This window comes from Petromyzon marinus, chromosome 46, assembly GCF_048934315.1.
Source record: "Petromyzon marinus isolate PM22_M1 ecotype Great Lakes invasive population chromosome 46, UKy_Petmar_22M1.pri1.0, whole genome shotgun sequence".
In the NCBI taxonomy this organism is placed as follows: domain Eukaryota; kingdom Metazoa; phylum Chordata; class Hyperoartia; order Petromyzontiformes; family Petromyzontidae; genus Petromyzon; species Petromyzon marinus.
The window spans coordinates 9,710,720-9,737,079 of record NC_133712.1 but is presented as its reverse complement, the minus strand read 5'-3'; the positions used below and the strand labels follow the sequence as shown (position 1 = coordinate 9,737,079).

The following is a 26,360-nucleotide window of genomic DNA, read 5'->3' as shown; positions in this document are numbered from 1 at the left end:
AAACACATAACTAATTACAGTGCCCACAAAAACAACAAGACGAGAATCATTACAGCAAATTACAAGAGTAAATGTTGCAGCGTGTTAACGACGCGTCTGCAATTTACTTTCATATATTTTGCCATGGAAAATGCACTGGGATTCCCTTTCGCGAACATCCTTTAACCACCAATTGCACTGCAATTGTTCTAAACGAGTCAAGTCGTACAGCAAAAATAGTTGTCCTACTCACAGAATGCCAAGGGAAGGTCCCGGAAGAGACACCCAACAGAACTGAACAACAGCGCACATTTTCAGCTGTGTACCAGACTTATATACATCCTAAGAACTTAGTGTGCACGACATTATAATCTCCCATCTGGGATAAACCAGATTGAGTGAACAGCCACATTTAAAGACAATGGATGTTTGCTTAGCTAGGAATAAATGTCATATCCTTGTTTGGGTGCTGTAGTGGGCAGGTATGGTTAGCACATTTTGGCTATGAACCTGAAAACGTTCATCCAATTTCCTGCCACGGAAAAATTCGGCAGCGGTCAGTGATATCCGAATTTGAATTTTATATATACATTTTTCAACCAGGATTTGAAATCTCAAATTTACGATTGCGAGCTGCTTACTCTACTTCCACTGAAGCCGCTTGGCTGTTGTAAAAGTGCATCAACAACATACAAAACCAGAACTCTGTTCTGTGTCTCCACATATACAATAATAAATGTTAGTCCATCGGCCCATTGGCTTTCAAAACCAATTCTATCCAGCAGCATTTGAAATAGCAAAGCAAACTCAGGACCAGTTGACTTGCTGGTTCTCATCAACTTTAACACAAGGGCTTTCGGAACCAATATTATTCATGACAAAATATTTTGGGTTAGATCAACGATAACATCACCAGTCCCAAATTTAAGACCGGAAAAAGGAAGACATCTTCACTATTCTGGCAATCGCCCGATGAAGCTGGTTGTTGTAATCACCAGCGAAACGTTGTACTAAATTGTAAATGTTGTGGGTTTGCTCTCCAACACACAACCGGTGGTGCTGAAGTAGTAACAAACATTGCCACATTTTGTCCACGACACACCTTAATAAATGGCCGTGTCGGAGAGAGGGAGGTGTACGACACGCTGTCTAAACCAATACAAACTTCATCATGAATCTCATCAGCTTGTTAAGATTTGTCTGGAAAGCCAAAATGCCGATGGACTAAGTCATATTTTTTATGTATATGAGAAGACACAGGAGAAGGTTCGTTCGCTCGCTCACTGAGTTTTTTGGCGACGTCCAGGGCCTCCTCAGCCGAGCCGGCGACGTCGAAGCGCTGGACCGTGACCCCGTAGTCGGCCATGAGCTTCTTGCTCTGGTACTCTTGCAGGTTGAGCCACCGCACGGAGAGCGTGGCAGGCAGCGCGGCCTGCCACGCAGCACCACGGGAGGCAACACGGGGGGGGGAGGGAGGGACAGCGCACACGCACGGATATTCAAACACGTGCACAAAGACACAGATCCCCCCCATATAGCCTTTGACAGAATGTGCTATTAGCGAGCACCTATGAAGACCGGCACTCCGCACGAGGGGGTGGTGTGGCCAATACCTCACCTGGATACCTTTGCCGCATCAGTGCTGATGCTTACCATACCACCTCCGGTTTGCACGGTTGGCTACGTACGCTGCGAAAGAAGTTCACCATACATACAAACCACACCAGGTACTGATTAAGGCCGAGTCTACCGAGGGGAGGCCCAGAACCGGTTCCAATATTCGCCATTGCCATTGATCATGAGTGGGATTCGAACTCGGGTGCCCAGGTTCGTAGTCGCAGTGCGATAACCACTCGACTACCGCTCACCATACACACACATGGCCACCGTAGGTCACTACACACATCCAGACAAACTCCCATCACTCAAAGCAAAGGAGACTATCCTGGTCCCTTGAGTTCTCACCCGGTTCAATAAAACCTATCGACTTGATATGGCTAATATAGCTCACGTCTCAAAAGCACGGAGACTGGACAAAATGAAACGGAACAAAAGCTGAAATGTTTGAACGATTGCAGAGATGCACGTTCACTAAATACACTTGAGAGGCAAGACGGGGTACTCGTTTATCAGAGATAGAGCGCGAAAAAAATTTAACACGTAATAATGAATTAAGAAAAGTCAATGGAATTTGGTGGCACACGTCGCTAAGAAGGACGATAACAGATAGAAGAGACTGGTGATGGAGTAGTAACCAAATGAGAGAATATTCCCCAGACAGTGACCACTTTGGGAGGAATGAGCTCGTTGCATGTGCAGGAAGGAGCGAGGTGGATCGTGACGTCGCAGTATCACGAGCGATGGTAATGTTGCGAGGAGGCTTTCATTCAGAAGTTGATTTACTATGCATGGCTGATGATGTTTCATCGTACATTAACGCCTTGCAACGGGAGTTCTGCGCCGAGGGTTGACTCTTGCAATCGGCCGCTGCGTCGCGTCGATTCCCGCGTAATTAAGACGTAGCCGATTGTTGCCAGTTCCGTGCAAACACACTCGTCTATAAATTAAATTGTTTCCGGCTTGGTCTTCACATCCCTATGATGTCCCAACCGCGATTTCATATTTTTGTCTTCGTTTAAACTTTAAGCAACCTTTTTAAAATTTTGAGTGGCGATAAGGGTAGGAAGAAACAAAAATTAGTAACGGTCGTTAGGCATTATGGCAGGACAAACACGCGGGTCACTAACATACACAGCTAGCGCTGGGGTTGCCACCTGTCCTCGATTTCCCAGGATTGTCCTCTTGTTGAGGATAGCCACTTTCCTGAGAAATCCGTTTTCCCCCAGACACGAACAAATCCCCGTTTTTTGTCAGCTGCATAAGAATCCATCACTCAAGACAAATGCCTTCGCGGGTAGTTCTCTCCTGTTCCAGTATTGTGAGATATCCTTATTCCCTACATGCTACACCCTGTTTGTTTTAAACTTCAAGTAGGTGGTAGCCCTAGCCAGCGCAAGGTGCGCGGAATATTACGGTGGAGGCTCCAGGGCTTGTTTGTTCAAAGCGCTCCAGCTGTGGTCAGCGTGCACCTACGGGGATCAGAGTCTACAGCCACGAGTGTTGGTGTCTCAACAGGACATCACCTCCCTGCAAAGAAAACCAAGTGGAGGATTGATCGAGCGATACAAAGTACACAAGCCGCACATCAAAGGAACAAGAATACAATTCGATTTGTCCAGGCAGAACACAAAGCCACGGGTTGTTTTTTTTTACGATGTCCCCTACTGTTGAGTAATCCACAGAGGTCAGTTCTTATTTAACTACTCTTTGATAGGACCCACCACTGTGATCTCTACATTGGGTCAAACTTAACATCTCTTAATGTTCGACGGCTTGTGCATCAGATCTTATTTATTCACGATGTACTTACAAAAAAAATCTACAGACTACCTGCTGGATCTCCTCTCTGTTTCGAAGAACAAATGTGACCTAAGGTCTTCGCTCATTTACCAGCTTCACATTCCTTATTGCCATACAAATACTGGAGGAAGGGCCTTTACTGTTGATGCCCCCAGGGTCTGGAATGCTATCGCCAATAAACTGCCACTTGGATCATTACCTGTGAGATCTTCACTCAAAACTGCTCATGAGGAGCTGTACACACCCCTAGCTGCCACTGCTATTCAGTGGCCTGAAATCAAATGTTTCGCTCCGGATGGCCGCTGCAAAGTATGATCTTGTATTTTTATTATAGTGTGCTGATCTTAAAAGGTGCATTGAAAAATTTGGATACTCCTACTAATACTCCTGCTGTTATGGAGTGACTCATGCAGCCAGCTATGGCTGCAAAGTTTGGTCGTACATGTTATGTATATAGTTTATTGTAAAATTTAAATCACAGTTCCTATGATCACTGTTACATTGCTTTTATAGCTTTATTTTGGTGATTTCGAAAACGTTTTGGTTTAGCCATATTTGTTTGTTGTAGCACAGAGTTAAACTGATAACTTTGATCTCAATTGTCTTATAGTTGTTATTGTTTGACTTGCATTCCACTGGGATTTTTGCACACAGCATTGATAAACGGTGCTCTTTCTGGTAGACTTTGCTGTTTTATCCTGGATTTTTCTGTTTGCACGTAGTCACTTTAAGATGTTTCGTGTTCATGTTTTTGTTTGTTGCAGTTGCACCCGATTCAAGAGCCGAATGGCTCACAGGGCTATACCAAATAAATGAAACTAAAACTGAAATGAAACTGATTCTATGTCACAACTGCATTAGGTATAATTAACTGCATAGATGAGCGGAGGCAAAGCAGTTAGCGCACCGCGCGATGAATAGTGACCAGAGTTTGATATCCAGCCACGGCTATTATGAGCGACGACTGATATCTGAACCGCTTCCAACAAACCCGCCAGCACTGGCCATTGTGGTGAAGTATGGCAAAACGATCCCAATTAAAGACATTGTTTGGAAAGGCCTTCATCCAGCAAGGGCTAGAAGTTATAAATATTATCATAATTAACTGTATTGCAGTCTTAACTTGCATTGGCAGTGCAAACGGGAATAGGCAAAATATTGACTTAAAGCTTTCGTGACTGCAGGAATTAATATTCTTTGGGTCTTCCGGTAAAGTCACACAGATAAAAAAACTAACAATAAAATAATGAAAATAAAGTGAATAAAAAATAATAAGAATGGGAATAGGAGAAGTTTAGTATATATATACTGCCGGAATAAGTACTGTGAATAGGGGAAGTTAAATGTGGTGATATACTTTGGGTTATTAGCATAGAACATGAGACCCAACTTACTGTCTTAAGTAGCCCCCTGGTTATTGGTTATTCCTCGAATAAAACAACGTAGCCTCAATTGCAAAGCACTCAGAATGTTTTATTTAGAACAATGCCAATTGCACATTTCCCTACGTTGCATAACACGGGATGCTACAATTAAGGTTTATGTTCGAACCCGCTGCATATAACAGTAATTACCGCACGCGCTAAAAGTGCCCCGTGAATCAATCCACAGGGCGAATTAGCGCCTATTCCGCCAAATCCCTTCAGAGAGCAGGGTCACTTTAAGCGAGGGAATGGCTAAGGAAGAGACACAGCTCAATTGGCTCTGAGTTTTTTTCAAGAGGCCTCCTTTCCCAAGCAACCGTCAGTCAGCGTTTGTCAATCGCTCTGGAGGAGGCGATTCAGCACACGTTTGTGATTGGTACAACGAAATACAATTGGGAAAATTGCTTCGCCATCCAAATGCTTTCACAAATCAAGTCTGTTGCATTGAAAAGCATCTCCGTTTTGTTACATAAATCGACTTGATCACCAGACCAAACTTGAGAACACGACTAGTTGGGTAAGGTCCTCTCGTACATTTCATATACAGGTAGTCCCCGACTTGATGGTCCGACTTACGATATTTCGATCTTACGATGGCGATAGCGATATGACAAAATTGTAAAATATTTTTTTATTTCGCGCGGCAGGCAAACGCAGTAGCGTATGAGGTATGATACTGTAACTTGATCATCGCCATCCTCCTCTTCCGACAACTAGCCATCAACAACCTAACATCGTTCAAGTATGCAGACGACGGACAGAATCTTGGTGAATACAGTAGAATATGATACGTTACGATACGTTCAATGCATGTGTGATACGTAGCTTTAGCGATTTCATTTTAGGGTTACCACAATACATACGTTCAATGCATGTTAAAAGTTTTTATAGCAGATAGGATTGTTTCCTGAATACTTTCTATGAAATTGCAGATCATATAGGTAGGCTAAGAATTTACCTTGTTTTTTACTTTAAATTTTACTGTGCAATACAGTATTGTAATTAATAAATACATACAGTATATAGTTTATACAGTACGGGACTGTAAATTGCTCTGTTTTGCTAAATTATCACCATTCTTTAAGACTCCTGGGTAGGCTAGGCCATCATCGACTTACGATATTTTCGACTTACGATGGGGTCGTCGTAACACATCTACATTGTAAGTCGGGGACTACCTGCAATATAACACCATCGTGGGTTGCTGCTGTTGTTGGAGCATGTACATGAATGACCTTGAACTTGCAGTGTTTGCTAGTTGTAAGCAGTTCAAGTCTATCTGATGAACTCTTGAACCATAAAAATGTTGTCTAATTCCTGCAAAGAGACTAAGAATTCCACTCCTCCATAATTATATTAATTACCGTCAACTCTCACCCCTTACGACAGAAAAGTTTGCCTGTCTTCAGATGTAAGGAGATCTCTCCTTTCCGTCTCACCTCACTGGTACCAACACCGATACTAACAACATCCCAGTTTACTCTTCAATTGTTTCTGACACTGGCAAAGAGCCACAGAAAATTAAATAAACACAAACTTAAGTGCGTGTTTGAAGTCTCAAGGGATTCTCGTTCTGAATCACCCAGCACTTGCATGACCGAGTTCCGCGAGCATCAAAAGGATCGCGACGAGGCCGAGCGTTAGATAAAAGCCTTGAGAGAAGGGGGGGGGGGGAAATCAATGAATCACAGAGGACTACCACGTCAAGATATAAACCTCATCCGCTCTGGAGGGACAGCGGTGACCTGGGCGTGCGCAAGGCAAGGGCTGAGGTCACGTAGGTTTACAGAGCCGCGTCGTGCGGCTTAGACCAGGAGAGCCACGTGGGAACCGGGCCTTGTCAAAACAACGGCGCGAGATGGGAATCACGTGGAAGCAGATCCGACATGGAACAGCCCAACCCGGGAACAGCCAAACCGGGCACGGCAGCACTCGCTGTAATGCCTTTTCCTGGCAACCGAGGGTATGGCACCTCGATGCCCACGGAAAGGGAATTTTACGACACGTGTGTGATCCACCAACCCTCGCTGCCTGCAGCAGTGCTGGTTTCCTGGCCATAACCACCACTGCCCAGCTGGTGTCGAATGATGAGATGAAGAAAATGTAATTCTTAACTCTCACAACGAGCAGTGCACGAGTGCATGTTCGAGACCGGATGATGACATCACAGGGCGAATGCTTAGGTCTTGACATGCAGATGCATTTAGACACAACATAGATACAAATTGCATTGCATAATTAAAAGTACTCATTACAATCGCAGCCCTTGTTCAAGTCCACTGATGGATGAAGGCCTCCTCACGCAATATCAGTCATGGGGGAATGCATTGACCATACTTCACCACGCTGGTTAACACTGGCTGGTGAAGGTGGGCCCAAAACTAGTTCACACAGGGCTCACAACTGATGTTAGCTGTAGCCTTGAATCAAGTTCAGGTAACCGGGTTCATAAGCGCAACGTGCTAACCACTGCGTCACCACTCCTCCTGCATTGTATTTGGTCCTTCATATTGCCTCCTATTCATATTCGATAGTGTACCTTCTTGCACGCTCCGCTATAAATGAATGTTAGATGGCAAAAAAATATTATTCTCAAAGCTTGGATACAATTATGGGTTTTGTTGCAGTCAGAGGTGAAAGGGCTTCATCCATACAGGGTTATGGGTGCGATAAATTGGCAAAGCCAATATTGGGCAAAATGGAAACTAAGCAGTTAAGGATGCTAAAGTGCCTTCCCGCTGAAATGTGCATCGAGCAATTCTCTCTCATTCTTCGGTCCCATCCTTGGAAACCGGGGTTCAAAAAAATGTCCATATTACCATGGCCGGGCAGCCCAGATATCTTTGATAGGATGGGCTACCGGCGACTCTGCGTGCGAAGTGACACTAATTGTATTCACCCCGGACGGATTAAGGAGCTGAGATGATCTCTACCCAGGATTTGAGCTCACAGCCTCCGATTGCGAGTCAAGTACTGTAAAATAAAAATAGTACCACCGTATCCAGAATAGTTAATGAATATTACATGTAATCTCCGGATTGATTTTAAAATGCGACACTGCGGGGGGGGGGGGGGGGAATCCAGGGCTTTGTTGTGAATGCTAAAGCTGGTTAAGCACATGCAAACATCAGACGAACATTTATTTGTATTCCTTGAAGACCGACAGTCAAACCCGATTGCTTTAATTATCATAGAACTTATACAACTCCATTGTATTAAACTTTTAGCTGATTTAGCAGATGGCTTTTTAGAATGTATTTTATTATCTTGCCATTTCCACGTTTTTAGTTAGGGGAGTTATTTTTTTATTCAGGGCGACTGCTACTTTTCGTACAGCGCTCCGAGACCCGTGATGAAAAGCGCTCTATAAATATAATAATTATTAAATGGGTACACCAAAAAAATACTTCACATGCTTTCAGATTAAAGTGAAATATTTAATAAATCGTTCAGAGTAAGAATGTTTTAATTGGCTTATACAAGGTGTCTCAAAATAATAATTTGCATCGCTGTGGAGAATATAACTAACACAAAATAAGGAAATGCTATGTCTCCTCCACATATCCATCTCTCCACGTAAACAAAAACGAAGTATTATTAAAAGGTGTAAACTAAACTCAGAGCAATTTTATTTCGCCTGCACACGACCTCAATTCATCGCTCCATCTCCCCTATGGATGTCGTCGTCCTCTCTATTCCTTCATTTGGCTGCCAAACACGGTTGTTTCTCTAAAGTGATGGCCATCATCCATTTGAGCCTATTTTTATTCAAAGTAGCCTCATTATTTCAGACAAAAATTGTCGTTTGGCAAAGTCGCTGGGTGGCTCCAGGGGTCACAACAAAGAACCGGCACCACTGGAAACCCGAGTTTGGATCCAGGTTTTAGCCACCTGTGATTAAACCAGGTGGGGTTTGAGTTTAAAGTCTCAGCCAGGTCACCAATGACTGCACAATAAAAACAAATCATGTTAAATCTGGCTATTCACTGAATTTGGCAGAAATGTAGCTCTGAGGATTATAATATATAATGCGTTGACGAATATGCAACAAAATTTAGAGCAGGAAATTTGGGAGAAAAAGTCGTGCCCAAATGTGGACAAGAGATCACCTGAAAGGATTTCGGAGGTAGTTCTGTGATACCTGCTTCTGTGGGCAATTCTCTTACTAACACAGGGCAAGGCACTGCTTCGCGAGAGGCCGAATGGACACTTTGCCTCATGGCGTGATGCCGATAGCTCAATTGTGTTTTTGGGGCATTTAAGGGACTCCACACCTCGGAGCGATAAAGAAGATATCACGCATCGGAGCGATAAAGAATACACAGACAGGGGAACGTTCCCATCACTCGGCTCCAGGTGAGGCATTACCATCACCTCCACCACCTTGAGCAGTGTGCTTTGGCTCCACTGCAAAATCATTTACAGCAAAGAACTATAAGAGCTTCTGAATGCAATTGCCCACTACCCTCAAACTATCCACCAAGGTCCTTTAGTGCTTGAAACAACGGTAAAAAAGCCAATTTCAAGGTGACCCACCTCTCACCAATAAATGCCATAACGAGAGAGATTGCTAGTGGTACACGTCAACTCCAACACTGTGACTCGCGAAAGTAACTTCTTGAGCTATTCACTCTTTAGCTCCTCAACTCCAGGGGCTACCTTCTGCAACTGCTGCGGCAAGTCATTTCACTCCGGCATACTGTCCTGGGGGATGCTGCCACAGTGGGCACAATGGCAGCACGCGTGGACTTGCAATCCAAAGGTCGGCGGTTTGATCTTTGTCCACGCGGAAGTATGAAGGGGGACCCACACCACGGTGAGTCCATCGGCAGGTCGCGTGTTGTGGCATTTGCGAGGACTCCTTATCTCTTCCAAGATGCAGGACCAGCGTGGCACAATCGACCGGAACACACTCGAGCTCCTTATAGTGCCAGCAATTTCATAGCGGCAACTTCACCTTACCCCATGCTACGTGTATTCTGCATGTCACATATACGCCTCAAAGTCGTCACGAGCCACAGGCTCGACACCCCTGATTGCAAGGGGCAATAACTCCCTAAACCTCACAACCACCACCTAAAATTACGACCGAAAAATGTTTGCATCTAGCAGAGCGTAATCTGTATTCGAGAACATTAAATAGTCCATTTCACTGTTCTGCGACTCATTACCTCGTACTTACAATGGCGCCTACAACTGTATATGCCAACTCTCTCTGAAAAAAACATTTGTCGTAATAGATCCATGCATCATTTTAAAAATAAATAGATTGTTAATTGATGTCTCCATGCATTGGCCTCCAAACATCATTAAATAAAAAAACACCAGCACTACCTCCGAACTTTCAGTCCGAAACAGAATAATTTTAAGTGGGCCAGATAACCCAAGCAAGCTTTCAATATCGATGTAGGAATGAAGGGCGTTTTGTTGTGTGGAAATGTATGAAATGAGAGCAGAGCTCAGCTCATTATTACCCCATGGCCCTGTTTGCTGGACCCAGTTAAAACCGGGCTCGAAAATCTGTAATTTATATCCCAAACACCCTGGCTCTTTGCAGGCTGCAGTGCTGATAAAAACTCTCCAGTTTTGCAAAAATATTTTCTATCTGTGGCACATGTGGACAACAGACAATCAATAGACGCCACTTCACGGTGTCACGACATATTTGTAATACAAGGCATCTGACCACCACAATGCAATGGCAGAAAAATAAGACAGATGAATAGAATATCTGTAGAAGAAACAAAAGTCAGCCCTTTGTCAATCCCCTGATGAGGCCACCATATGCCATGTCGGTCATGGGGGTTGTTGGACCATACTTCGCCAGGATGGTCACTGCGGTTTAGTAAGGGGGGGTTTGTTGGTTCAAATGCTTGTTCAGATATCGCTCACGAGTGCTGATGGTCATGCTCTAACCAATGCACGACCCCTAAATTAAATATACAAGCAACTGGCTTTTTGCCCGTCCAAGGACGGGTGTATATTGCAGTAAATCTGAAATATTCAATAGAAAAATTGTTCAGCTCATGATTATTAATGGAGGGGGTTGCCCCATGTGGAGTGACGTCACCCGCTCATGGTTATTGTGGAGGGGTGCAGCATGTGGAGTGACGTCACCCGCTCATGATTATTAATGAGGGGAGCGGTATGTGGAGTGCGCAACCTTCTTGCGCGTTAGTGTAAATTTCCAATATTAATTAAGGGGGGGGAGGGGCCTCTTTTGCGGTGACGTCACGCACGGATGTAGCACTGTGCTGCGTAGATCTATTTTTTACCGTCACTTTCTGTAAAGAAACGTCATATTTAAAGCGACTTAGCATAATAAATTATTTAATTCAGCTCGACCTTCCTCTGCGTTTATGTAAAAATCCACCCACTCATGAATATTAATGTAGGGGGGGGGTGGGCCTCATGTGGATTGACGTCACGTGGGGGGGGCCTCATGTGAAGTGACGTCACGTGGGGGGCCTCATGTGGAGTGACGTCACGTGGGGGGGCCTCATGTGGAGTGACGTCACGCGGGGGGGCCTCATGTGGAATGCCGTCACGCGGGGGGGGGGGGGGGCCTCATGTGGAGTGACGTCACGCGGGGGGGCCACATGTGGAGTGACGTCACGTGGGGGGCCTCATGTGGAGTGACGTCACGCGCGAGACAGACACATTTCTGGGTGATTATAGTAGGTAATATCATTGTCACATCACGCCAGATGTAGGGTACTTGATAGCGTACCACCATAAAGTAACACTTTCAAAACCTGTGTGAGGGTGTGAGGGTGTGAGGGTGCCAAGGTGCACCCCCCCCCAGTTCCCACCAAGGGGCTGTCCATAAATGACGTCACGCACCTGGGGGGGGGGGTCAGACATTTGTGACGATGTGTGACGAGGGGGGGTTGAGAAAAATGTGACGTCAGATCAAAATGCGCAACTTTCAATAAATGTAGACAACACGTTCTACTTAATTAAATAGACTTTTGATGAAGGTTTTCTTCTACAACATCAGAGTGCAGCGCCACATTAAATACGCACTACAATGACAATAGTTTAAAGCGATTTGAAGCATTTTTTTGGGGTGGGCAGGGCTTTGTAACGTCATATTTGAGGGGGGGGGGGGTCTGACTTTGTGACGTCGTGTGACTAGGGGGGGGGGGGTCAAAAATCGTCCAAAATCGCGTGACGTAATTTATGGACGGCCCCCAAGTCCCTCAGTTAATGACAGCTGCGCACGTTCCTGCAGATGAGACAGTGCTCGCCACGTGGAGTACACGGTCACCGAGGCAATGCAATGCAGCAGCCAATGACCTTGCAGTGTAAAGCTGCTGCGCCCATGATATTTGAAAGCTTTTTGGGCATCACGAAAGAGAACCGACTTTTACCGGGCAGGGTCGCCCGAATTGCCCTGCCTCTACTCCACAGGTGCGTCCTTAACAAAAGAGTCACCCCTCCAAAGGGGGGGCAAATGAGGACCCTCCGTGCAGCATAAATAACCATTTTGACACTGTTCCACTGCCAATGTCGCAACCCAGCTTAACCCGCTCCGCATTTGGCACCGCTGCAAAGCAAGAGTCCATCGCTACTGAAATAAACAGCTCGTTGGAGATGTCTGTTTTACTGGCCTACAAAAAAAACACTTGGCGAGCCATATCGCAGTACTTTCGAAAATGAGCTGCTTTCCATCTGAATGTGTTCTCTACTTGTTACCAGATAACAGCCACAGCAACTTCATTTTTCACAATATTGCGTTTCACGAAATAACGATTAAGTACATTGCTGTACAACTCAAAGATACTCCTTTTTTTTACTGCAGCTCACTCAACAAAATCCTTATTTAATTAACTTCAATTTTACAATCGCGAATGCCCGCAAAGCACGTGCCGTCAGATATTTGTGACATCATAACCACCATGCTGTCAATTTATCTGGAAAATTTTTGCAAGGCACCAACTTCAAAAGGTACAATGAAAGCTATTCATTCAGAATTTTTATTATAATAGTTTGAACTTTAATTATTGATATTTCATTTAAAAAATCGTCAGGAAATTGAATCAGAATTTTTTTTTATTAGCCAAGTTGATCACGATATTTTTCAAAACAGACAATACGATTGTGGATCTTATATCGTATGACATATACATGGTGGTAGTAGTACCGCCAAACTGGACATTAACAGCCTGGGCCAGTGAGGTCACAGAATCGGCATTAAAAAAGACGACGCTGCACTAATTTGTCCCGACAACATTATGTATTTACCCGTACAAAAGATTCTAAATAGCACATTTACGGCACATGATATAGCCGTCATATAAATAAATGTTGTGCAAGGCGGAAAAACTACCCTCCTAAATCAATCCTGCGTATGTTCAGCATTCGGAGCTTCCCACGTGTCTGTCACATCACGTCTATAAATGCCACTGGCAAAAAGGAAAAGCTCTTCGTAGGAAAGAACAAAAAAAACTGTTGCTTTCACGACAGGATGAGCAAACGCAATGCAAAATGTCACGAACGATGCGGCCAGATCACAATACGGAGTAAAATCAAATTCGAGTCGCACATTACAACAGCTGCATTAGTAAAAAAAAGCATGTCACACACATGTTCATCCGTTTGTAAAGCATAAATTATGAACCACAAATGTAGGACATTTTGGCTCCCTGCAGGCAATAATGGCAGGACTGTTAAAAAAGGAGAGGCATTTTGATAGGACAATTTAAGGGCTGCATTCAAAACTAAACACCACTGTGAAAGACTTAACAATGGCAGGAAGGCAATTCCATAAACATGCAACGTGCTATCACACCGAGTGCCTTCTGAGGGATACATTAGGCTTATAACGCTCATTGAATCGTGTATAAATGCACAGATTACATTAAATAGGTGGAAAGCTTTTATCCAGGAGAATTGTGCGCTGCAGTAAGAAAAGATTGGCACATGCAAACAAACTTTTAACAAAGAAACACGGCAAACACCAACACATATCCATGTATCACTTAACTCATTACATTGCACAATATTAAAAAAATCAACTCGAGTGGGGGGGGGGGGAATGCAAATGTTTTACTTGAGCAGATTCCTTGCTAAGAACCGCTTTCCCAAACAAATCAATAAGAGAGCTGTTGCGATTTAAATAACTGTCAAATTACTGTTTATTATTTGTTCCCGATAATAAACAACGCCTGGTATTGTTTCGACAAGCAAATGTAAGATTGCGGATAATTAATGGCGCGTGCCTAATTTAATTCGTATTGCAATTAATATATCGGTGAGCCAGTGTAGAGTAACACATCCTCCGAGTTTAATTAAGGAAAAACCATAGGCTTGATGAAAGTGAGAATTATTAATTAATTACGATCTTCATTATTCTTATTGCAACATTTACAAGGTGGTGGAGGGGGGGGTGAGTAGCGGCACAGTGGTTAGCTCGCTTGACTTTGAACCCAACGAATCTAGTTCGACTCCAGGTCACAGATAACATCTGTGGGCGAGTGTCATCTGAACCGGTCTTGGGCAAGACACAACTTTACCAACCTGCACTGACCAGCGTGGGGAAATATGATCAGAAAAAAAACCCATGACCGACAAAGCGTTGTTAAGCTTTCATCCACTGGTGGATTGACTATATATTTTAATTAATCATTTACAACTGTCTTTATTATTATTACTAAGGTTACATTTTTGTAAGCTAGGCTTAATGCCTGCCCATACACACAAATAGCTCACAGGCAGTAATCTGGACACCCCACTTTTCTATTGGTCACTGCTGACACGAGTATGCGATGATCCTACTGGGCCGGCTTTCTGCTCCAGGGCACACCACGTAGCACAAGGCCTACTTTCTGCCAACGATGAACGTATCCTCCGTATCCTCCTTGCGCACGTGTGTGAACAAAGTGAAGTGTTTAACGTAAAACGCCGTGTGAACTATGAACTTTATTCACACACCGTGTACGTTACATACAGTATACAGTCCCATACTTCTCACTGTTTAATGAGTGATGGGTTTTGAGAAATTGAAAAGCAAAGGGCAAGACAGGAAAAAGTAAAAATGGTAAGAAGTGCTGTAATTGTAAAATCACTTTGCAATTATAAAGATGCAAGGCAATTGAATACGTTATACACTGCTATGTTTTACTCACGAATATATCACTCCAGCGTACACGCACAGCCCTCGTCAAATTCACTGCTGGATGAGGAATTCCCCACGCCCGGCACCGCAATGTACACAGCACTACATAATTATGATGAACCTATATACAACCAGAGTTAAGAGACATTATCGTTCTGGCATAGTTCCGCAATGTGTACAATATGTGGTCCGATTTTATTTTATACTTATTTTTATTTGAACATTCATACCCGACCTTTTCAAGTTGACTTTACACGGAGGATAACATTTGTGCACACAGACTTTGCATTTCCTGGAAGAACCTCTTGATTCTATGCGTTTGGCAATAATGCCTGGACTGAAAAAGTTTGTGCCACTTTGAAAAGTGAAGCTTACAGTCAAGCTATACATTTAAAATAAATTTTAAACAGCCTTGTAGGGGGGAAAAACACAAAACGGTGGATAGCTTACAATTATTTATCATTACTGGATATCATCTATACATTTTGATTTAAAGCTTTCGTGACTGCAGGGATTCATATTCTTGGTTCTTTCGGTAAAGTCACGTAGAAGGGAAACAATAAAATAATATTTTATTATAAAAAAATAAAAATGTATAGATCTTATTATTTTATTGTTTCCCTTCTACGTGACTTTACCGAAAGAACCAAGAATATGATCTATACACCTTTAGATGAAGGCCTCCCCTTTCCCCAAGGTCATTAGCATTTCTCAGTTGTTCTATCCAATCGAATTAGCTCCTGCATACAGGCACATTTTATTGCTCCATCTTAAGATACACCTATTGTGTTCCCTCCTTTGGCTGTCACTATCATTAGTCTTGCCCACTGGACATCAGCCTTCCGAGTGACATGCCCTGCCCAATCCCACTTGTTTTTCAAAGCAGGAATCTCTCCACATGTCAAAGGAATATATGTCAGCTTCTTCCTTTTTTTCTGTTAAAGTCCATGCCTCCAATCCATTCCAAAGCAAGTTATATAAATTACTTAAAAACTGTCTACTTTGGGCACACACTGGTATGTTGAATTTAATACTAAGTTAAGTTTTCCAATTAGCATTCCAATTTGCTCTCTGTGGCCACTTTGTTTCATCTAAAAAATTGTGATTTTTCTTCTTTTCACACAGACAAGTTTTACGAGTGCACCGATTATTTATAGCAGATGATTTGTGTCAAGGCCAGTACAATCTGGCCTTGAACAAATAATTACATTGTTTAACAAGTCAGCAGTGTGTTAGCCTCAAGCCACCAATGAAAGTTAAACTCAGGACCTCTCTAATAACCATAGGCTTGTCTCTCTAGATGCCTGTTGAAATAATACGTGTGCGCACGTAACTTTTCTTACAAACTTAAATCCACATCGAAATATTAGAAATGTTGGTAGAGTTAGATAAAATGTGCACAGTGGATTCAGGCCAAACTGGAAATAAAAGACGAAATATGTTTTTACTGAAATTCAACTGCAACATTTTGATTCTGAATTGGGATCTGTTGCGTGTAGTTTATTGTCAGGATCCTTTAAGCTATATGCACAGATTTTTAAAAACACTTGTTATTGTTGTCAGACTGGCACTGCTGTGCAAAATGCTACCCCAATTCCATCCATAATTTTATTTACTTAGTTTTTCACATCAAGTGGTGGCCATCAAAACCTCTGATATTGTCTGGTCATCTCCTTCAGCTGGTCTTCCTCTGCTTCATTCGAATTGAATATAAGCTATGAAAAATAACCCCCTTTACACTTTCAAAGTAGTACAACCAGTGATGGACTGCTGCGAGAATTTATGCTGTTAAATTTAAGCATCTGAAATCCATACGCATTTAATAAAATACCAAAAGAAAGATTGGTTATGTACAACCAATGCATTTTAAATTACTTTAGTTAATTCCAGTCTGTGACAAAAATGTGCTTGTTATGCAACTTAATCTGTTAAAAAACAAGCTCTGGTTTATTGTCAATAGTGACGATGCAATGATGAAAAACTGATTAAAAGGGGTTATTTGACTGCATTTCCAAGGTCATCCAAAATAACTCGCTAGTCCCACATCAGACTTGTGCCATATTGGGTATCCATGGCCTGTGAAAACACTTGCATGGAATTTTACAAGGAGCTGGCTCAATCGGGCTAAGCACATCAAACCGCCGTTGAAGCATGGTCACAAGCACACACAATCCAACAATGACCAGTTAGTCCCAGAGTTCTCTCACACGATGTGCCAACCCCTTGTTATCCTTCATTCTGGAGGCAACTGGTTCGTGCAATGTGGCTACCGACTCTGCAGACCGAAGTTTCTCAATGCTGACGAACTTACGTGAACTCATTTAAAGTACAGCATGTACTGCAACCACTCTCGACGGGTATGATAAGTTAAATAATACGAAAAACGGTGTGCTTGTGCGCAGAACTTGCAACCCTTTTAACGAAAAACACTCGTTAAGTCAGTCTTGAAAATGAATGTTTAACTATTTAATTGGGCCTAGTCTGTTTTTCTGGTCACATTTAAAAAAAAGCGATTTTCAAACGATCTGCTGAGACGATGTCCTTCAAACAACCTTTGCCCTTGTCCACTTCCAAGGTCCTTTTCGCTGGCTTCAGTGAAGCGACGGGCTGCTTGAACGCATGCACGAATTACAAATGCGACGCGTATTCCAAAACACACTCGAGGGTTATGCTTTCACTTAAACGTAGCATTTGCACGTGGCGCGCGCCACAATTGACTGCAAATGCACAAAACGATACTGCACAACAGGGAACTTTTACACGTATTGCTGCACGGTATTTATGACCCAAAGACCAAAATCACCGATTGAGAGGCTTTCACAGCAAAAAAAAAGCATGTAACAACCATCAGATGTATTCATGTTACGCAACGCGAAATGACACTTTACAGAAAACATTGCGGTTGTGAAGTCATATTCTTGCGTATGGCAATTTGTTCAGGAGTTAAATGGCCAATGTGGAGGGGTCCCTAGGCACGACGAGGGCTTCGGAAGAGAGAGAGAGTACTGTGGTTTTTTCCTCCTCCTTTGAAGGATCACAGACCACAGTGACTACGAGACGGTGAACACATTTATATTGGCATGGCCACAATCCCACTCCTCTTGCTCATTTAATTTTGTACCTGTATTTTTTTTACGTAAGATAACGTTATAATAGCCCAGGGGTGATTCACACATGCATGTTAATTCGCTGGGTATGCAATCGGCTTCATTGCTCTGTATAGTGTATTTCATATATGCCGCTCAAGTTAAATACTTTTAGGGAAAATTGACAGAACAGCGGACACCAATTAATCTGGATGCGTTTAAGAACGTTACACATTAAGGACGTGGAGAACGAGCCGTTCAAACACTTTAATAACTCTTTAATTTTAACAATCCAATAACAAATATCACGCTGCAAAACTTCCCAACTTGCAGAGCAATTAACCCCAACTCATACCCTTCAACGCAAATCACCTCATCACGCTAAAGTCCCCTCGTTACCAATTAACACACAGCACGCGCGCAACTAATAATGTTCGCGTGTGAGCTGACAAAGCGTCGTTGCCTGAAACGTCATCAATTGTTTTTTTGTCTTCAGCTCTCGCTCTTTAAAGGTCACGGTGTCGTAAATTGCGCTTGTTCGTTACCATTGCCAAACGCAGCAGCTGAATTGTATTCAGTGAGTAACAAGCAACCGGCAAGCCACCACCACCACCCCATCAAGTGCGGCACGCGGTTCGCAACTCTGTCGCCCTTTAAACTCCAACTTCACCGGCATGACCTCGGCAGTAACAACTTCACACACAACGGAGTACGGCAACAGCAGCAGCAGCAACGTGGCGTTGCATGCAAAGCACACAACAACCACAACAACAACAACACCCGCCATTCTGCCCGTTGCAACACCACGGCGCCTGTGCCAGGCTAGGTGCACTCCGAGGCTATCGCGTCGAAAGGTCTCGCCGCTGGCAAGGAGGTCACGGGAACAGACCCCGCGGGTAACCGCGTGTTCACCCACGGAGACGACCGGCAGATGCACACACAAAGACAAAGATACCCCCGTACAGCCTTAACAGACTGTTGGGCAAAGTGCTGTTAAGCGAGTAGCACTCTGTGAAGGCCGGCAACAGCACACGAAAAGGGGTGAGTGGCCAACAACCACGTGCCTCCACCCCCCCCCCCCCCCCACACGCACACACAGACAGACGCACAGAGACACACACACACACCTGGTGTTTGCCCAACAGGTCTCCTGTGAGCGCCCTGCGGAACGCGAGGGCTGAGCGCCGTGTAGCTCCTAGCGTCGCCATTGCTTCTCGTCTCTGCACACGCGGGCCGCTGGGGTGACGTCAATTAAGCTCCCCAGCGTGGTGACACGCCGCATGGCGTCACGCCCCACGTCGTGACGTCATGCCCGCCTCCTTAAAGAAAACTCCGCCCACCCGCCCGGCCGCCCCCACCCGGTCCCACCCGGCTGCCCCCCCCCCCACATCAGCCCCCCCACCCCCAACACAACCCGTGGCAGATAGCTTCTGTCCACCAAAGCTATGACAGAGGTCGTGTGTTTTTAATTTTCGAATTTGCCCAAAAACTACTTACGTGCAGGGGCGAACTCGGGCGCCAAGTTTAGTGGGGCGCCAAATTCGAGGAAGGAAAATACAATTGAAGAAAAAATACAAATAAAATAACGATGTCATTATTACGGAGGGAATATGAATTATTATAGATTTCTCAACATTTCTGAGAATGTAATAATATCATATTTTATTTACTAGAAGAAAAAAATACCGTAAATCGCAGCATAGTCGACCTAAACTTTTTCTGCTACAAATTCGTCACGTGTCAACAAAGATTAAAAATATTAAGGTAGATTTGGAGCTTTCGTGACTGCAGGAGTTACTCTTTGCTTCTTTACGTAAAGTCACGTAGAAAAAAAATACATTAGATAATAGAATACGACGTTTCGATTGCAACACAAGCAATCATCATCAGGTACAAATGGAAGAGAAAATTAACCTAGTAAACTTAGAAATATAATGCAATACAACACAGAGTCGGCTAACATAACAGTCAACACCCTACCTGGTTGATTACGTTCTTCCAAAGATTGCTAAATTTGAGAGAGAGACTAAACACAGAACCGGAGACACATCCACAGACACAGAAGCAGAGAGAGATAACACAGAGAGAGATAGCACAGAGACACACAGAGAGAGACACACAACATAGACACACAGAGAGATATAACACAGAGACACACAGAGAGAGAGAGAGAGACAACACAGACACACAGAGAGAGACACACAACAAAGACACACACAGAGAGAGATAACACAGAGACACAGAGAGAGATAACACAGAGACACAGAGAGACACACAGAGAGATAACACAGAGACACACAGAAAGACACACGGAGAGAGAGATAACACAGAGAGAGATAACACAGAGACACACAGAGAGAGACACACAAAATAGACACAGAGAGAGACACACGCAGAGAGAGATAACACAGAGACACACAGGGAGACACACACATAGACACACAGAGAAACAACGCCTCTGTGTCGAGACCTTAAATAGAGAGAGAGAGAGAGGGGGGCAGAGAGAGAGGGGGGGGGGTAGAGAAATTAGCATGTCAATGAGAGATTTGGAGCCTTCGTAGCTGCAGGAAATAAGATGAACAAAACGAGTGTTTTGTTTTCTCTTCCATTTGTACCTGATGATGATTGCTTGTGTTGCAATTGAAACGTCGTGTGCTATTATTTAATTTATTTTCTGTCTACGTGACTTTACCGAAAGAACCAAATAGTAACTCCTGCAGTCACGAAAGCTCCGAATCAAGTTTGAACCACCTCTACGGGGAGGTTTTAAATTTGTTTTCTCTCTCTCTGTGTCTCTGTGTTGTCTCTCTCTGCTTGTGTGTCTGTCTTTGTGTCCGTGTCTGCGTCTTGTCTCTCTCTCAAATTTCACACTCAACTTATAATTTAGCAATCTTTGGAAGAACGTAATCAACCAGGCTATGCGTTAATTGTGTATTGACCGACTCTCTCTGTTGCATTGCATTACATTTCCAAATTTTACTAAGTTTGTTTGATTTAGTGTGTTTTCTCCCCTCGTTTTGTTCCTGTTATTTCCTGCAGCTACGAAGGCTCCAAGTCTCCCATTGACCTGCTAATTTATCTGCCCCCCTCTCTCTCTATTTAAGGCCTCGACACAGAGGCGTTGTTTATCTGTGTGCCTATGTGTGTGTGCCTCTCTGTGTGTCTTTGTGTTATCTCTCTCTCTCTGCTTATGTGTCTGTCTATGTGTCTCCGGTTCTGTGTTTTTGTCTCTCTCTCAAATTTAGCAATCTTTGGAAGAACATAATCAACCAGGTAGGGTGTTGACTGTTATGTTAGTCGACTATCTGTGTTGTATTGCATTATATTTATAAGTTTACGAAGTTTGTTTTCTCTTCCATTTGTACCTGATGATGATTGCTTGTGTTGCAATCGAAACGTCATGTCTATTATTTAATTTATTTTCTTTCTACGTGACTTTACCGAAAGAACCAAAGAATATTAAGGTATTAAAGAAGTTTCATAGTACAGTATGAACATGTATATTCTGTCTAGATTTGAAGCTTCCGCGACCGCAGGGATCCATACTCTTTGGTTCTTTCGGCAAAGTCACGTGGTAGGTAGAAAATAAAATGAATTAAATCACGACGTTTCGGGCGCAACACAAGCGTCCATCATCAGGTGTGACAACCACAGTAATAAACAATTGCTGAAGTGGGCAAAAGGGGTGCCTGTATCAAGAGACTATATAGGTAAGAGAGGGGGGGGGGGCGGAGCCAGGGAGGAGAGATAGAGAGGGTGGGGGTGTGGGGTAGGGGGAATGGGGTGCTGACGATGCAGGGGCTGGGAGTAGGAGCCTGAAGAAAACTGGAGATGCGGATATGAAGGCAAACTATAAAGCAGTTAAGGTTTTACCTGGTTAATAACATCCTTCCAATGATTGCTCAATTTGTATCCATCTTCTCGGTTGAAGTTATGTCTGTGTTTATATATCTGGATGGCTTCATGAACAAACCTTTGATAGTAGCCGGAAGGTTTGCATAGCACCTTGGTCTCGGAAAAAAACAATATCATCTACATTATAATCCAGTGTCAGGTCACCTGTAGTTTGAGTCATGTCATCTCACTTGGTCAAAAGACCAAGGTGCTCTGCAAACCTTCCGGCTACTATCAAATATTTGTTCATGAAGCCATCCAGATATATAAACACAGACATAACTTCAACCGAGAAGATGGATACAAATCGAGCAATCATTGGAAGGATGTTATTAACCAGGTAAAACCTTAACTACTTTATAGTTTGCCTTCATATCCGCATCTCCAGTTTTCTTCAGCCTCCTACTCCCCGCCCCGCTTACTTCCCAGCCCCGGCATTTGGCTGTACTCCATTCCCCCTACCCTACACCCCCACCTTCTCTATCTCTCCTCCCTGGCTCCGCCCCCCCCCGCCCCCCCTCTCTTACCTATATAGCCTCTTGATACAAGCACCCCTTTCGCCCACTTCAGCAATTATTTATTTTCTTGCTGTAGTTGTCACACCTGATGACGGACGCTTGTGTTGCGCCCAAAACATCGTGATTTATTTTATTTTATACCTACGTGACTTTACCGAAAGAACCAAAGAGTATGTAGATTCTGTTTACAATCTGCCGAATATCATAGGCGTCCACAGCTATTTAAGTAGGATAGCTTTAACCCTGTTGTAATATTCATCTACATTATGATCCAGTGGCAGGTCAGCTGTAGTTTGAGTCATGTCTTCTCCCTTGGTCAAAAGCAGATTTTTTTTAAAATATGCTTTAAAAAAAACATTAAACGGAAAACAGGGGCAAATAGTTTCCCATTTTACCAAAAACCTCAGCCGAGATCTGCCCTTGGGGTTATGGGGATGGGGGCGCTGATTGCGTGGTTCACCTTAGGGCGCCAGTTGCTGGAAAGCTAGTCTGGGGCCGCCTCTGCGTACACGAAAGTACCTCGATATACGAAGGAGATGCGTGCCTGAAGCTTCGTTTGTACATTGATACGTCGTATGTTGAATAACTTATAACATTGTTATTATGAGGATGCATTCCCCAGCCTCTGGAACTTACCATTTAATACTATAAATAAATAATAAGATATTGTAAACAGACAATTTATCTTTTCCTGTAGAGTAAAAACATGACAAATAAAAGCAAAATAGTGAAGAAACTTAATTGTATTCTTATTTATATAGTACAGTACTACAGATCGATAGATAGATATATTTATTTATGCGTTTTATTGTATTCATTATTTTACCTGCATTTTTTTAGCGGGACATTCATGTGATGTTCATCCGTCTGATGTTTTTAATGCCGTGACCGATGTGTAACGTCCAAGAGGTCGATTCTGATTTACAAAGTATCATGAGACCTCGATCTGAAGTTTTCGTGACTGCAGGGATCCATACTCTTTGGTTCTTTCGGTAAAGTCACGTAGGTATAAAACTACATGAATTAAATCACGACGTTTCGGAAGCAACACAAGCGTCCGTCATCAGGTGGGAAAGCCACAGCAAGAAATTAATTGCTGTAGTGGGTAAAAGAGCTTGTGTTGCTTCCAAAACGTCGTGACTTAATTTATTTTGTTTTATACCTACGTGACTTTACCGAAAGAACCAAAGAGTATGATGAGACCTCCACTCTCACCCATGTGGCAGTCAATTTTAAGATACTGTTCCATAATTTTAATACATTAATGAGGCAGGGAAAGCACAAGATTCTTCTTCTCCTCAAGTTCAATCTAATTATAGTAATATACACTTCGGAAAGATAGCCGACATAACCACCGCCAATTTATTCCCTTACACACTTAATGCGATAAGAATCAATACCTTCCCCTGTCCATTATTTACAACAGTTCCAATTGATCGTGCGTGCCCGTGATTGGAGAATGAGCCTCAATCAATCTTAATCCCTTTTCTTTGGCAGCATCATTTAGCGTCCTCCGTTTCAGCTGTCAGATCCACGGTGTTCAATCTAATTGAAATTATGAAATTTTCCGAATTCATGTGCACATTCATTAACTTCACTTTCACGCGCAAATGTAAGGGGCAAGTTGTTCGGTAAGGAAGGGAGGAGGGTGACTTACCAGCTGTATAGAGTGGCCGATCTTCAAAATCAGACGTGAAGGGGAAACCATATAATTTTACTGACTAGCAATTGAAAGAACGCACTTTTACAACGTGATGCTTTGAAAGCACTGGGAACATACCGCTTTTTTTCCAGTCTGAAAAAATAGCATTGCTCTACATGTTTGCCTACGATTATAAATTGTATGCTATAAGGAAGTGTTAAAGATGATGGCTGAGGTTTTTATGACTTGTATTTGCACGCCATAAATCATGTAACACACTACGTTTTTCTTTATTTAGCTACTTCATAACGCGTGTGCTGGAAAGCTGCATTATTTTGCGGAATTTATGTATTTTGTGCAAAAACAAGCCAGGTTGATTACGCACGCATTAAATGACTTCTACTATTTCACTCGAAACTTTCCTACACATTAGGGCTAAAACAAATGTCCCCACCCCTAACTCCGCAATTGAATGGATTTTCAGAGTTCACAATAATGCCCAGGATGCGGTGAATGTAAACAGCCTCTATTGTCTGGAGGAGTTACACGAACCCATTGCATATAACATTTGCAAATCCCCAAAAAAATGAATTCTTTAGACGTGTGATTCGGTGGATATGTCGTGAGCTTGGTAATCGATATCAATCAGGGAATTGCTGCACCGTTATAACATATACTGTAACATGAATTCCTTCTTCTTTGGTTCTTTCGGTAAAGTCACCACGTAGAATGAGAATAAAATAATAAATTGATAAAATAAAATAGCGCAATAATATCCTCACGACGTTTCGGCCACAACACAAGCGGCCTTCATCAGGTGAAGGGACGAGACTGTCTGGAGGACAGCGCTGGAGTAAATTCCTTTAGAACTGCTTTTTTGTTTGTTCGTTTGTTCGTTGTCCTTCCCCCGCACCTCCGATTAGCACAGTTGGCTACGTACTGTGCGAAAAAAGTTCAACACAGTACATGCATACAGCACCACGTGCGCAGAAGTGTCACGTGCGTGGATTTTCTCCAGGTGCTCCGGTTTCATCCCACATGTGTAAACACTCATACATTCTGAAAATATGTTTATACACCTAAAACAACAAATACACCCCGTATAGCCTTCGCAGGCTTTTGGGGCAAGTGCTGTTAGCGAGTAACACCTATGAAGGCCGGCACGGCACAACGGGGTGGGTGGCCAGCACCACGCGCGACCGCCTTTGTCTCCCTCATGGCGATGTTTACACACCACTGCGCCAGGTACTCATTTGAGGCTGAGTCAACCTAGGGGAGGCCTAGAACGGGTTCAGAAAATCGTCACTGGTGTTGGCCGCGAGCGTTGTGAGATGCACTTTGCTCGAATGACGCTGCTACACACACACACATTGATTTTCATTATTTATTCTTGTGTACGTACAACAGCCCTTTCTCCATCCACTGCTGGATGACGGCCTCCCCGTGGGAATTAAATTACTCCACGACGCAGGGCGGCCTGGGTTGGGGAAGGAATCATACCGGGACCGATTCGGATATCACTCGCCACCGATGTTAACCATGTGGCCTGTAGATAGTTCGATAACCACGACACACCCCCCACTTTCTCCTCCACTCCCCACGTTGTCACAAACACCGAGTGGAATATCAAGGCAAAAAATAAGTGACTGGTTAGGGGCATTTTGGGACTATAATTGCTTTGACAATGACCTCGAAAATTAATTTTAATCTGAAAACGGATTGCTCATTTGTTTGAGCAGTTGGTCTTGTCAATGCAAGTCTCCCGAGGTAACCAATTTGACAAAGTGGTGCGTTTTTACCGTCGTCGGCACCGCGTCCGCCTATTGCCTTTGTTTTGCAACATTACACGCGGCACAATAGACGAGCGAGAACCTGCGATGTTTTGTAATCACGCTAATGGTTCACGGCACACTTTTGCAAGCGATTTTTTTTTCATACGTATGTGCTTTCCATAAAATTAAGAGTGATTATAATAATTCACATGCATGTGTCTCTTTGCACGGGAAATTGGCTGAGTGGGAACGCATCACTTGTGCTCGCGTTAGGGGCCGTCCATAAATAATATCACGCGATTTTGGACGATGTTTTGCACCTCCCCTCCCCCCTTTCGTCACACAGGGTCACAAGAGTCAGCCCCCCCCCCTCAAATATGACGTCACAAAGCTGTGCCCCCCACCCAAAAAAAACACATGCTTCAAATCGCTTTAAACTATTGTCAATGTAGTGCGTATTTAATGTGGCGCTGCACTCTGATGTTGTTGGAGAAAACATTCATTA

At 43.4% G+C, this 26,360-nt stretch overlaps 1 protein-coding gene across 1 annotated transcript in view; it reads right to left on the bottom strand.

The window, feature by feature from the left end:
• Nucleotides 1-19,305, bottom strand: part of SUCLG2 (succinate-CoA ligase GDP-forming subunit beta) — a 130,273-nt gene extending 110,968 nt beyond the window's left edge. Inside the window, exons 1-2 of the mRNA XM_032971474.2 lie at nt 19,157-19,305; nt 1,264-1,411 (exon numbers count right to left, since the gene is read on the bottom strand). Coding sequence (XP_032827365.1) covers nt 1,264-1,411; nt 19,157-19,237 — 229 coding nt within the window. The 5' untranslated portion in view covers nt 19,238-19,305. The remainder of the gene's footprint in view (nt 1-1,263; nt 1,412-19,156) is intronic.
• Nucleotides 19,306-26,360: the final 7,055 nt, after the last annotated feature.